Genomic DNA, 15,000 nt, shown 5'->3' with positions numbered 1-15,000 from the left:
TACCCTACTAGGCACTAGATGTCTGTGGTTAGCTTTGATCTTTAAAATGACCTGGGAGGAATATATTCTTTTGTAGCCTGCTTTTTTCCCTTCAGCAGTACACTTTGGGCATCTTTCCATGTCAATAAATAGAGCTGAGTCGGAAGTACCCGATTCAAAGGCTGAGAAACTTAAACAGTCAGCAGCCACTGCCCAGGTGAAGATCAATAATAGTTAACATTTATTGAGTGCTTTATTACACACCAGGCCCTCCACTCATTGTTTAAGGTGAACTCTCTCGCATTTGATCCTTGAGGCAATCCCAAGGTAGCTTCTATTATTATTCAGAGGGAGAATCTGAAGCCCAAAGAAGCAAAGGAACACAGTCGAGGTCAGACAGCTGGTGTTTAATGGCAGAGGTGGGATTCAAACCCAGGTCCCTCTGATTCAGGCGCTGGGCTCTCAGCCAGCACATTTGGAGGACAACATGGAGGAGGATGCAAGGGGAGTCTTCCAAGTGGGGAAAGGATCCAATAACAAAGGCTGAAGACAGGCAGGAGGGTGGTGTGGGCCCAGGCCACTATCCTCCATGGAAGTGACAGTAAGGCTTCCTGGAGGTGATACCGTTTGTACTAATTTTATGTCTCCAGCCAATAAAGGAGGTCTTTTTATAACTTACCAGTTCCTGGGCGTATGTCCAGTGAGACATACGTGGATTCAAATCCTCATTGTGCCACTCTAGTTTACAAAAAAAAAATCAGCATTATCACCGGACCTACAGTAGTTTGCGTCTATAATTCCAACACTTTGGGAGGCCAAGGCAGGCGGATCACCTGAGGTCAGGAGTTCGAGACCAGACTGGCCAACATGGTGAAACCCCATCTCCACTAAAAATACAAAAATTAGCTGGGCGTGGTGGTGCACGCCCGTAATCCCAGCTACTCGGGAGGCTGAGGCAGGAGAATCATTTGAACCCAGAAGGTGGACATTGCAGTGAGCCAAGAACTTGCCACTGCATTCCAGCCTGGGTTACAAAGCGAGACTCAGTCTCAAAAATAAAAATAAAAATAAAAACTAAACAGCATTGTTGAGATATAATTGATGTTCAATAAATTATACATACTGAAATTGAATAATTTGATGAGTTTCAACATATGTACATACCCAAGGAACCATCACCACAATTAAGATGCCAAGTGTTTCAATTGCTTCCAAAAGCTACCTCATGCTGGCTTATAAGTCATCCCCCATTCATCCCACCACCCCATTCCCAGGTAACCATCATCACTATAGGCTGCTTTCTTTCACTATAGATGGCTTTACATTTTCTGGGATTTTATAGAAATGAAATCATGCTATATGTACTCTTTATTAAGTGTTTTTTTTTCTTTGGATACAGAGCCTCTCTCTGTTGCCCAGGCTGGGAGTGCAGTGGTGAAAACTTGGCTCACTGAAACCTCTGCCCCTGCGGGGGTTCAAGCAATTCTCCTGCCTCAGCCTCACTAGTAGCTGGCATCACAGGTGTGCGCTACCATACCTGGATAATTTTCTTTTTTTTTTTTTTTTTTGTATTTTTAGTAGAGACGAGGTTTCACCATGGTCAGGCTGGTCTTGAACTCCTGACCTCAGATAATCCACCCACCTCGGCCTCCCAAAGTGCTGGGATTATAGGCATGAGCCACTGCACCTGGCCAATATGTACTCTTTCTGTCTGACTTCTCTCATTCAGCATAATTATTTTGTCATTTATCCATGCTATTGCACGTATCAATAATTTGTCTTTTTTTATTGCTAAGTAGGATTGAGATGTAGATGTACATATATCAGATGGGTGCAAAAGTAATTGCAGTTTTTACTGTTACTTTATTTTTTTTTTGAGACACGGTCTTGCTCTGTTGCCCACACTGGAGTGCAGTGGCGCGATCTCAGCTCACTGCAACCTCTGCATCCAGGTTCAAGCGATTCTCCTGCCTCAGTCTCCGGAGTAGCTGGGACTACAGGCATGCACCACCACGCTCGGCTAATTTTTGTATTTTTAGTAGAGACAGGGTTTCACCATGTTGGCCAGGCTGGTCTTGAACTCCTTGCCTCAAGCGATCCACCTGCCTGGGCCTCTCAAAGTGCTGGGATTACAGGCATGAGCCACCGTGCCCGGCCATTTTGCCATTATTTTTGATGGCAAAACTGCAATTACTTTTGCACCAACCTAATAGATCTCTCAGGCGAAGCACAGTGGCTCACATTTGTAATCCCAACACTTTGGGAGACTGAGACGAGCAGATCACTTGAGCCCAGGAGTTTGAGACCAGCCTGGGCCACATAGCGAAACCCTGTCGCTACTAAACACCAAAAAATTAGCCAGGCATGGTGGTGTGTGCCTGTCTGTAGTCTCAGCTACTCAGGAGGCTGAGGTGGGAGAATCACTTGAGCTCCGAGGTCGAGCTGCAGTGAGCTGTGATTGCACCACTGCACTCCACTTTGTCTCCAACAAACAACAAAGAAAGATACAGATGCCACAGTTTCTTTACCCATGCCCCTGGGCATGTCATTGTTTCCTCCAGTTTTTGACTATTGCAAATAAAACTGCTATGAACATTCATGTACATGTCTTTCTTTTTTTTTTTTTTTTGAGACGGAGTTTCGCTCTGTCGCCTGGGCTGGAGTGCAGTGGCCAGATCTCAGCTCACTGCAAGCTCCGCCTCCGGGGTTTACGCCATTCTCCTGCCTCAGCCTCCTGAGTAGCTGGGACTACAGGCGCCCGCCACCTCGCCCGGCTACTTTTTTGTGTGTTTTAGTAGAGACGGGGTTTCACTGTGTTAGCCAGGATGGTCTCGATCTCCTGACCTTGTGATCCGCCCGTCTCGGCCTCCCAAAGTGCTGGGATTACAGGCTTGAGCCACCGCGCCCGGGCTTCATGTACATGTCTTTGAGTGGACAAATGCTTTCATTACCCAGGAATACAACTGCTCGTCACATAAGCATATGTTTAACTTTTTCAGAAACTGCAAACTGCTTCCCAGCCTGGCCTTTTTAATTGTAGTCATTTTAGATGCACTCATCTTTTTTTAACCTGTGGATCTAATAGCTGGTTTTTTAGACTGTCCGGGCCTCAGTTTTTTCATGTGTAAAATGGAGATAATTGGCCAGGTGCGGTGGCCCATGCCTGTAATCCCAGCACTTTAGGAGGCCGAGGCAGGCAGATCACTTGAGATCAGGAGTTTGAGACTAGCCTGGACAACATGGTGAAACCCCATCTCTACTAAAAACACAAAAATTAGCTGGGCATGGTGGCGCACACCTGTAGTCCTAGCTACTCAGGAGGCTGAAGCAGGAGAATAGCATGAACCCGGGAGGCGGAGGTTGCAGTGAGCCACCATCGTGCCACTGTACTCCAGCCCGGCGACAGAGCGAGACTCCGTCTCAAAAAAAAAAAAAAAAAAAAGGAGATAATTATATCAGCCTTGACAGGTAGTGAAGACAGAGTGAACTAGCACATAAGCACATATGCAGCACGAAGAACAGGGACTGGGATATAGTAAGGGTTCCATAAGGGGTGGGTTGTTGTTGTTTTTGAGATGGAATCTCATGCAGTGTTACAATGTCAGCTCACTGCAACCTCCGCCTCCCAGGTTCAAGTGATTCTCCTGCCTCAGCCTCTCGAGTAGCTGGGTTTACAGGCACACACCACCACGCCTGGCTAATTTTTGTATTTTTAGTGGAGACTAGGTTTCACCATGTTAGCCAGGCTAGTTTCGAACTCCCAACATCTGGTGATCTACCTGCTTTGACCTCCCAAAGTGCTGGATTACAGGAGTGAGCCACCACGCCCAGCCAAGGGAGATTATTTTATTACAATTGACCACAGCCATCCTATGATCTGGCCACTTACTCCAGGATACAGCATCCTCAACTAGACAGCAAATAGCCACTTCCTTTGCACTTAGTTGGTGCCGTTAGCCTGGAGGAATAACAATAGCACCATCGATTATGCCAGGCACTATCCTAGGTACTTTTGTATGCTGAATCCTTGCAAAGCCCTGAGAGGTGGGTCAGTGTTTGCCTTCTGTATCACTGATGAGAAAACTGGGATTTTGTAACCAGTCATTGGCCAAGGTCACACAGCAGTGAAGTAATGGTACTGTGAATTGAATCTACGTAGTTTGATTTAGGATCTATAAGTTTCACTAATGGATTACGTAGCTCAGAGCTAGTGAAATAGCCCAGTCACAAAAGCACCTCCTGATGCCCAGAATCATCTTCAGCTCCTCAGACACAGAGCCTGAGGCAAAGATTAGGTACTGTGTGATTTATTTGTTTATTTATTTATTTATTTGAGACGGAGTCTCGCTCTGTCGCTCAGGCTGGAGTGCAGTGGCGCGATCTCGGCTCACTGCAAGCTCCGCCTCCCGGGTTTACGCCATTCTCCTGCCTCAGCCTCCCCAGTAGCTGGGACTACAGGCGCCCGCCATCTCGCCCGGCTAATTTTTTGTATATTTTTAGTAGAGACGGGGTTTCACCGTGTTAGCCAGGATGGTCTCGATCTCCTGACCTCATGATCCACCCGTCTCGGCCTCCCAAAGTGCTGGGATTACAGGCTTGAGCCACCGCGCCCGGCCAGTACTGTGTGATTTATAAAGGAAAGAACCTGTAAGGGATGAAGGGAAGCAAGACAGAGAGGAAAACAAGCAAAGATGTGGTCTCAGGTAAAATCTAGCAAAAAGGCTGGCTTTGTGTACCTCTGTACGAGTCAGCTGTTGGCTACCAGCCACCCTGTGGGTGAGGGGAATAAACTCCAGGGTGAGGTGATTCCTGAGATGGCAGTTCTCAGTAGAAATGGAAATAGTAAGCCATTAGAAGCCAATAACTGAAGCTTCTGGGGGGATGGTATTGGTGTGCTAGCCCATGAAGGGCTCAAGAGGTTCCCAGAGGCACGCTTCTTGCCTGCCTAATGAACCAAGTTCTAGAACATTCTGGAACATTCACTTCCTAGACTTGTTTTGGAGAATCCTCCTTCTCACTGAGACCAGGATGTTGAAGAAATCTGGCCTGTGACATAATCAAAGCACACCTTTATTTTTATCTCCCAGTGTCCATTCTAAGATGTATTTGGTGGAGAAACATTTTCCCTGCCGCTGAGTGAAATCTCCCCCTTACTCTTCTGCTCATTCTGAGGAAACAGGTAATTCTATGGTCACTTTAGGTCACAAACACACTCAATTTAGAAATGAGAATGTCCAGTGAAGCTTCTAACCAAAATTCCCAATTTGATTTAGGTTTAAACCTTCTCCCCTCGTTCTCAGGCCTGCTGCAGGGAGGCGGTGTGGGTGGCTCCTTCTCTATCTCTCCTTCCCTCATCTACACGTGGGGTACAGTGGGGGGTGTTGGAGATGGCAAGGGGGGAGAAAGGGTCTCCCTTGAGCTGCAACCATCCTGGCTGGCTTCAAGCTGCCCCTTTCTGTCGTGGGCCCCGTGGAGACGACGACTGTCACAGGGGCCCTCTCACTCTTGACCTTGGCGGATGCACCTCTCGTCATAGGGGTCCCTTGCGAGTCATTCATCAGCCCTTAGGAACCCAACATCCAACTCAAGCTTCTTGCTGCTGCCACACCTCTGGCCCTCCAGGAGGCTCTAGGGGACAGGACCCAAGAGGACCCCTTGCAGGTGCTCTCTGCCAACGCTGGTCCACGGGAAACACTCCAGCCAGCAGCCTATGCCCTGAAAGTCCTGGGAATGTGGCTGACCTTAGCACACCCACACTGTGGCTCCTGTACCGATTCAGCCAGGCAGCCTGTTTCTCTCAGTCTCTAGATGCCCATGCCCACATGGGACCACTGGGCCCGCTCATAATGGCCACACATTAATCTCTACAAATAGTAGCCCCTCTCATGGAAGAGCCCTCATGACCCCATTCCACTCTTCCGAGAAGATGGCCACCAAAGAACTCTTTGCCTCCTCTTCCCATCCTAGGAGAATGTGGGGGATATAGGGGTAATAATAAATGTAGGGGTTTTGGGTAGTCACGGCCAAATTTTAGCAGCTGTGGGTTTTGACTGGGCTCTTAAAAAACAGTTACTGGTTGTCACAGCAGAGCTTTCTAGAAACATCTTACAAGTCATGTCCACCATCCCGAGCTTCCGTTTTTTTCATGTCCTTACTGGGGTGACAACACCCTTACTGGGGGTTTGTTGTGAGGGCTGAGTGAAGTAGTGAATTTGTGGAGCTGACACTCCAGGATTCCACAATTACAGACCTGCAAATTCCATCTCCGTGGGACCATTTACAAGTGATGTGGCTTCTCTGAGTCTGTTTACTCCTTTGTCAAATGGAAGAGCCTCTACTCCATCGCATCTCTGTAAGGTTAGTTAAGTGAATACATATGACATGCTTAGCACAGGACCTGGCACCTGGTAAGAACTCAGTCCATGCTAGGTGCTATTAATACAATGGTGGGTGGCTGGTACTAATGAAGGGGATGTGGGACCTCCACCCCTTCCATTTTTCTCACTACTCCAGGCCCTGTTTTGGAAATGCTTCAGCCAGGCTGGGATCCAGGGCCCCTGGGAACAGAGAGGACATGCTGTACCTCCAAGCAGCCATGCTGACTCAGGTTGGGAAATCAATGTGTGACCACGAAAACACAGCCAGGTTCTTCCCACTTCTGGGAAATCCACACAGCCAACCCACGGGCATCTCTTTACCCCATCCCGAGAGGTGGCCAGCTCCGTTCTAGGTCCTGATTGGGCAGCTTGTGAGCACAAGGCTGGCACACTAAGAAAAAGGAGTCTCTTGCCCCTTAGGGAACCCTAGGCCCAGGGGTCACAAGCTTTGCATGACCCTCTGATTGGGGTCAAACATGTCTGGTGTTTGCCAAGCTTCTGACTTCCCCCAGCCCACATCTGGACACTTCTCAAGCCAAGCCAGGCTCCGGACCACTGGTTGGGCAACCCATGACCTCAAACTGGGTCAGATCCATCAGATGAGCATCTGTTTAAGAGTATAGGACATTTCGTTCTTTAGAATCCCAAGGGTCAGAGTATGAACCCTCCCCGTCCCCCATTCAAACTCCTCCCCCACCACTTACTGCCATTTATTTACCCTGTTACTTTGAGCAAGCTTTCCAGCTCTCTGAGTTCTAGTTTTCCTATCCACCAAATGCAGACTAACAAGTACCTCCACCTTCCAGGGTTGATGTGAGATTCAGGTAGTGAATGTCAAAGGATGGCACACACATTAGCAGGCACTCCAAAAGGGGGAGTTATTATTGCAAACAGGGCACTAGACACCAAGTGAAAAACAGCATGGTATATATGCTACAGTGGATGAGAGGGAAGAGCTGAGAGCCAGACTGCTTGGGTTCCAAACCTGCTAGTCAGGTGTGGTGGCTCATGCCTGTAATCCTAGCACTTTGCGAGGTCAAGGCGGGTGGATCACTTGAGGCCAGGAGTTTGAGACCAACCTGGCCAATATGGCAAAACCCCATCTCTACTCAAAATACAAATAAAATTAGCCGGGCGTGATGGCATGCACCTGTAATCCCAGCTACTGGGGAAGCTGAGGCAGGAGAATCGCCTGAACCCAGGAGGCAGAGGTTGCAGTGAGCCAAGACTGTGCCACTGCACTCCAGCCTGGGCCACAGAGTGAGATGCTGCCTCAAAACAAGACAATACAAAACAAAACAAAATGGGCTGCCCTGCCACCTCCTGTGTGGTCACAGGGAATCTCTCTAAGCCTCAGTATTCTTCTCTGTAAAATGGGAATAATCATAATACAGTTATGAGGATTCAATTAGATTAGTTGCACTGGAAACAGTGCCTGGCACATAGTATTACCTAATAACCGTTAACGATTTTTAATTTTAATTTTTCCAGTCTCTGCCCCAGTTGGGAAGCACAAACTGTTTTTAATTAGCCACACAAGTTAGCAATGTCAGTAACGGTGCTGAAATCACACAGGTCAGAGTTTTGAACAAAATTCACCTGGAAGTCATATTTAGTGAGCATCTACCTACCTACCTGGTGCTAACAGAAGCCATACATTTAGATACATGTATATGCACATGTGTACACTCATATGCACACACACATACTGTGAAGTAGGTATTGCTGTCTCCATTTTTTAAAACCTTTACATTATAGAGCAAAACAGATGCAGAAAACCACACAAATTAAATTTGTAGCAGCCGGATGCAGAGGCTCACACCTGTAATCCCAGCACTTTGAGAAGCCGAGGTGAGTAGATTGCTTGAGCCCAGGAGTTTGAGATCAACCTGGGCAACATGGCAAAACCTGAAACCCCATCTCTACGAAAAATACATAAATTAGCCAGGCATGGTGTCATGTACCTGTAGCCCCAGTTACTCAGGAGGCTGAAGTAGGAGGATTACTTGAGTCTGGGGAGGTCTGAGGCTACAGCGAGCTGAGATTACACTGCTGTACTCCACCCCGGGCAACAGAGATAAACCAAAAATCAAAAAAAAAAAAAAAAAATTGTAGCTTAGTGAGTTATATTAAGACACACACCCTGTAACCACCACCCAGGTCAAGTAACAGAATTTTTCAGCCACCTCAGGGTTCCCCTCCCCACCTCACCAGGTACTCCATACCAATCACAGCCCCTCCCCCCAAAATAATCACTAATCCGACTATTAATTACTTCCTTGCGTTTCTTCATGACTTACTCATCTGAGTGTGCATCCCTAGACGTTATATTTTAGTTGTGTCCACTTTTTATTTTTATTTATTTATTTTTTGTTGACATGGAATCTCATTCAACTGCCCAGGTGGTGACACGATCTCGGCTCACTGCAACCACTGTCTCCCAGGTTCAAGAGATTCTCCCGTCTCAGCCTCCCCAGTAGCTGGGATTACAGGCACCCACCATCATGCCCAGCTAATTTTTGTATTTTAGCTGGGAGATGGGGTTTCACCACGTTGGCCAGGCTGGTCTTGAATTCCTGACCTCAGGTGATCCACCTGCCTCGGCCTCCCAAAGTGCTGGGATTACAGGCGTGAGCCACCACACCCAGCCATATCCACTTTTTAAAAGCCTCTTTTGTGTGTGTGTGTGTTTTGTTTTGTTTTGTTTTTTAGGAGACAAGGTCTCACTCTGTCTTGCAGGAGGGAGTGCACCGGTGCAATCTTGGCTCACTGCAGCCTTGAACACCCCAGGCTCAGGTGATCCTCTTACCTCAGCCTCCAGAGTAGCCAGGACTACAGGCATGTGCCACCACACCTGGCTAATTTTTGTATTTTTTTGTGGAGACACGGTTTTACCATATTGCCTAGGCTGGTCTTGAACTCCTGGCCTCAAAAGATCCTCCCATTTAGGTCTCTCAAAGTGCTGGAACTACTGGTGTGAGCCACAGTGCCCAGCCAAAAGCCTCTTTTATTAATCCAAAAGCCTTTTTTAAAAAATAGTCTACAGGTTCTTCCTTCCATCTTTTTCTCTTCCTTGAAGTTTATCTGTTGAATTCAGGCTGTTTTACGTGTAGTTTCTCAAAGTCTGAATTTTGTCAACTGCATCCTCATAGTACAATATAACACGGCCCTCTGACCTCTGCATTGCCTGCAAATTAGCAGCTGGATCAGACTCAGGGTCCATCTTTTTGGCATGATTATAGCTGGTGCTGGACTCCTTTCCAAGCAGCTCCTACAAGGCTGGAGTTTGCTCCTTTTTTGATGTTAGCTGCCATTGTGGACAATGGCTGGATACATTCATTCACTGTAAATAACAAAATGGCAATATTGCATCATTTTGTTTTCATGTATTAGCGGTAGTAATTTTATAGGAAGCTTCTTCCCTTTATCTATTATTTGGTTTCCCAGTGCTACAGTTCATTTAGGAAAGGCAGGAGAATGACTAGATTCTTTATTTACCTAGTGTTCAAGAATGCAATTTATTTCCATGCCATCCTCAGAAGGTAATTGATTTGCTGGATATCATTATGAACCCAGGGTTGTAAATGTATTTGATGAGTTTCAATCAACTGCAAGGATTATCTTTGTTGCAGCTAACATTGTTTCATCTGCAGGCTGGCTTCTAAGTCCTTTTGGTGTGACCCTGGTAGCCTTTGATAGCTTCCTTGTTAACTGACATGACAAGATATTTCAGGCTCATTTTGTATATCTCCTGCTATAGATCTGGAATGAGTAATTTCTTCAAGAACTCTTTTTATTTTTATTAATCAAAACTATTATCTGGGTGCAAGATATGCTCATTGCTACAAGATGACCATGGTTTAAGTCTTTTTTAGTAGCTAGAACTAGGTATTGTATATATGAATACATGCATATACATTTCCTTTAAAAGTAGTCTCAAGTTCACATTGATATATCCAATGTAAATAGAGTTGTATAGGATGTTTATGGAACCTATTCTGTATTACATCTGTAGTTCCTTTCTTCCACACTTGGAATCTTTCGTTTTCAAGGATACAGGGGCTGATATAATGGAAAGATGCTGTAATTACTGGTTAAAATGACTCAATAATTCACAGGGGTTAAAAACTCCTTTAAACCTTAGGCTGTGTGGCAAACATCTTACATTCGCCCACTTCTGGAGTTGGCAAAACGCTTTCCAGTTTCAGCCGCTGTTTTCCCAACAACACGTGAATACATGTTGCAATTTGAGCACTCTCCATATCTCAGGCCCGTCAGACACCTTGCTGCTTCCCTTCTGTTTCCACTGCACAGAGATGCCAATGGCATGCAGGCCTTGTAGCTGTTGGTGATTTGTCCCCACTTGTGTTTTGGAATTCATGAAGATGCCTTGTCACACTTAGTTTTGTTGTAAACATGTTTATGAATTTTTTTCTATTTTTGATTGGGGGTTTGGGGAGATTCAAATCTATGCTAGGCATTATTGCCTCCATCTTTCCAGAATTCCCCAGTTGGTATTATTTTCACAGATGAGGAAACTGAACCCCAGGGGAAATGTGATTTGCCCAAGATCACACAGCCAGTGACAGCACAGAAATGTATGTGAGGTCACCTGCTTTCATGCAAGGTACAGAGAAGATACCTGATACGGACCACTCCCTCCTCATCTTCCTCCCTATTTCCACCGGTCAGTGTCTTTACAGGATTCTGGGGGGTTGGGGGCCATTTTTTGGTTGGTTTTTTGAGGTGGAGTCTTCCTCTGTTGCTTAGGCTGGAGTACAGTGGCATGATCTCGGTTCACTGCAACCTCCACCTGCCGGATTCAAATGATTCTCCTGCTTCAGCCTCTGGAGTAGCTGGGATTACAAGCACCCACCAGCACACCCAGCTAATTTTTGTACTTTTAGGAGAGATGGGGTTTCACTATGTTGGCCAGGCTGGTCTCGAAATCCTGGCCTCAAGTCATCCTCCTGCCTCGGCCTCCAAAAGTGCTGGGATTACAGGTGTGAGCCACCGTGCCTGGCCCCATGATTCTGTTATTGACAATCAAATGAGATTATCCATGCAAAGAGCTCATCACTGTACCAATGAAAGCATTCAATAACTGGTAACAGTTAGTACAGGATTTTACGGTTGATGAAACCAAGGGTTGGAGAGACAGATAATTGTTCCACTGTTACACAGCTGGTAAGTGACACAGGCTTTCTCAGGTCTGTCTGACCAGAACCTAACATTCTTTCTCCCACACTAGTGGTTCTTAATTTGGAGCAGCTTTGTCTCCCAGGTGGTATTTGGCAATGCCTGGAGATATCTTTGGTTTTCATCACTGTGAATGTGGAGTGCTACTGTCATCTAGTGGGTAAAGCCTAGGAATGACATTAAACATCCCACAGGACCACATCTCTCCCAAGCCCCCGAAAAAAAGACTTTTCCAGCTCCAAATGTCAACAGTGCTAAGGTTGAGAAATTATGCCCTATACTGTGGTGCCATCCTAAATAAGCCTTACCAGGCCAGGCATGGTGGCTCACGCCTGTAATCCCAGCACTTTGGGAGGCTGAGGCAGGCAGATCATCTGAAGTCAGGAGTTCGAGACTAGCCTGGCCAACATGGTGAAACCTGTCTCTACTAAAAATACAAAAATTAGCCAGGCACAGTGATGCATACCTTTAGCCCCAGCTACTAGGGAAGCTGAGGCAGGAGAATTGCTGGAACCCAGGGGGTACAGGTTGCAGTGAGTCAAGGTTGCACCACTGCACTCCAGCCTGGGTGACAGAGTGGGACTCTGTCTCAAAAAAATAAAAATAAAAATAAATAAAAATATATAAGTCTTACCTTAGAACCAATACTAAGGCTGGTCCTAGGAGATTTTCTGAGCTCAGAATCACAGGCCCTGAACATAGACAGCTCAGGCATATCTAGCCTCCTCCAGCATGTACGCAATGCAGTGTCAAGATTTTTTTCTTCAGAGGCTGGATGAAACTAGGAGAGCAAGATTTTTGGAACCTTCCAAACCAAGACACAGGGCAAGCTGCCCCCGGTGATCTTTCTGCTTGAGAGTGGGTGATCATCACCGATAAACAGACATTTCATGATACAATGTGCCAGAACTCTGCACATGCCATTCTTTTCTTTTTTTTTTTAGACAGAGTCTCGCTCTGTCTCCCAGGCTGTAGTGCAGTGGCATGATCTTGGCTCACTGCAACCTCTGCCCCCCAGGTACAAGCTATTTTCCTGCCTCAACCTCCTGAGTAGCTGGGAATACAGGCGTGCGCCATCACACCCAGGTAGGATTTTTTGTGTTTTTAGTAGAGACGGGGTTTCACCCTGCTGGCCAGGCTGGTCCTGAACTCCTAGCCTCAGGTGGTCTGCCCGCCTCGGCCTCCCAAAGTCCTGGGGTTACAGATGTGAGTCACCGTGCTTGACCTGCACATGCCATTCTATGACATCCTCCTAAGGATCCTTCTAAACAAGGGCCATATTCCCATTTTATACATAAGGAAATGAGTCTTTTCAAGAGGTTGTTCAGACCCCATAAATTCTGAGTGTCCAAGGCAGAGAACACAGACATCAAATACCAGCTCAAACACTTAGTCATCATGTGACTTTGGGCAATTTTTTGTCCTTCTCTGATCCTTTTTCCCAACCTGTAAAAACAGAGACAGGGCTACATGACCTTTAGAACAAAGTAAAATTTGGGACCATCGTGTCATACAGGCTTGAATTGATACCTAGCTCTCTCTTTCATATCTTGAGCCCTTAGGAGACTTTCTCTTTCTCAATATTTTACATTATTTTATTTTATTATTTTTTTTGAGACGGAGTCTCGCTCTGTTGCCCAGCCTGGAGTGCAATGGCATGATCTTGACTAACTGCAACCTCCACCTTCTGGGTTCAAGTGATTCTCCTGCCTCAGCCTCCAAAGTAGCTGGGATTACAGGCGCCTGCCACCATGCCTGGTTAATGTTTCTATTTTTAGCAGACATGGGATTTCACCATGTTGGCCAGGCTGGTCTCAAACTCCTGACCTCAAGTGATCCACGACTTTGGCCTCCCAGATTGCTGGGATTACAGGAGTGAGCCATCAGGCCTGGCCTCTTTCTGGATTTTAGTTTCCTCTTCTGTAAATGGGACAATGCTAACTTGCTGTTCACAGGGTCATTGTAAGGTGAAATTAAGATCATACAAGCACAGTGCCTGGTATATATAATCATTCAAAAAGCAGAAACTCTTCTTGTTGTCATTGTTTATCGGAGACTTTCTAATCCTGAGATAATCTGGTTCTCTAAAATGTGATAATGGCCCTCAGTTGAGAGAAGGGGCAGGGATTTCTGGGGCATGTCTGAATCCTCTCCCTGACCTGCCCTTGAGACCAAGTTCTTCTCCTGCTGGCAGCATCTAGGATTGCCATCTGGGCTCCAGGTACCAGTAGTAGGTCCTAGGTTTGGGTGGAGGAGAGGGGCTTATTCCAATACCTAGGACAGAATGGTTAGGACAGGGTCATCCCTCACCCTTTGCCACAAGTGCTGCCATTTGGCAGGGCGCAGGAGCCCAGGCAGCCTCCTAGGTGGTTGGGATTACAGGCCTGGCTAATTTTTGTATTTTTAGTAGAGACGGGGTTTCACCAGGTTCGCCAGGCTGGTCTCAAATTCCTGAACTCAGGTGATCCACCTGCCTTGACTTCTCAAAGTGCTGAGATTATAGGCATGAGCCACCATGCCCGGCTGTTCTGGGGGTTTTCTTTTTGAGACAGAGTCTCGCTCTGTCACCCAGGCTGGAGTGCAGTGGCATGATCTCGGCTCACTACAACCTCTGCCTCCCGGTTTCAAGTGATTCTCCTGCCTCAGCCTCCTGGGTAGTTGGGATTACAGGCGTGTGCCACCATGCCCAGCTAATTTTTGTATTTTTAGTAGAGACGGGGTTTCACCATGTTGGCTAGGGTGGTCTCGTTGTACTCCTGACCTCAAGTGATCCACCTGCTTCAGTCTCCCAAAGTGCTGGGATTACAGCCACTGCATCCGGCCTTACCTTACGTGTTAAAAGATTTCACAGATGTGATTAATGTAAGGATCTTGAGATGGTAAGATTATTCTGGATCATCTGGGTGAGCCCAGTGTAATCCCAAGAGTCCTTACAAGAAGAGGGAAGCAGGAGGATCAGTCAGTAGTAGATGTGACGACAGAAGCAAGAGGTTGAGGTGATTTGAAGAAGGGGCCATAAGCTAAGGAATGCAGGTGACCTCTACAAACTGTAAAAGGAAAGGAACTGATGCTTCCTCGAAATCCCCAAGAAGAATGCAGTCTTGCTAACACCTTGATTTCAGACTTTTGACCTAGAGAACAGCAAGAGAATATATCTCTGTGTTGTTTCAATCCATGAAGTTTGCAGTAATTCCTTGTAACAGTAACAGGAAAATAATACATAGATTTAGCAAAGAAAACAAAATCTAGGATGCCCAGTAGTCATATTTGAATTTCCTATAAACAACAATTTTTAAAGTATAAATGTGTCCCAAATGTTGCATAAGACACGTGTGTGTCTGTGTGTGTGTTTGGAAAGGAACATACTTAAATGTTTATCTAAAATTCAAACTGTAGTGAATGTTCTATATTTTGTCTGCCAATCCTAGAAGTGATGAAACTGAAA

The 15,000-nt window shown here is 46.3% G+C and overlaps 1 protein-coding gene across 1 annotated transcript; it reads right to left on the bottom strand.

Moving 5' to 3' along the window:
- Positions 1-205: 205 nt before the first annotated feature.
- On the bottom strand, positions 206-4,830 carry LOC105502466 (chromosome unknown open reading frame, human C20orf62). Its single transcript, XM_011928997.1, is given in 2 exon segments — positions 206-717; positions 4,716-4,830. Coding segments are annotated over 2 exon segments (513 nt in total). The 3' UTR covers positions 206-319.
- Positions 4,831-15,000: the final 10,170 nt, after the last annotated feature.

Source organism: Colobus angolensis, unplaced genomic scaffold (genome assembly GCF_000951035.1).
Source record: "Colobus angolensis palliatus isolate OR3802 unplaced genomic scaffold, Cang.pa_1.0 Scaffold8, whole genome shotgun sequence".
Lineage (NCBI taxonomy): Eukaryota > Metazoa > Chordata > Mammalia > Primates > Cercopithecidae > Colobus > Colobus angolensis.
Note: the sequence above shows the minus strand (reverse complement) of the source record. Positions and strands in the feature narration are given on the sequence as shown.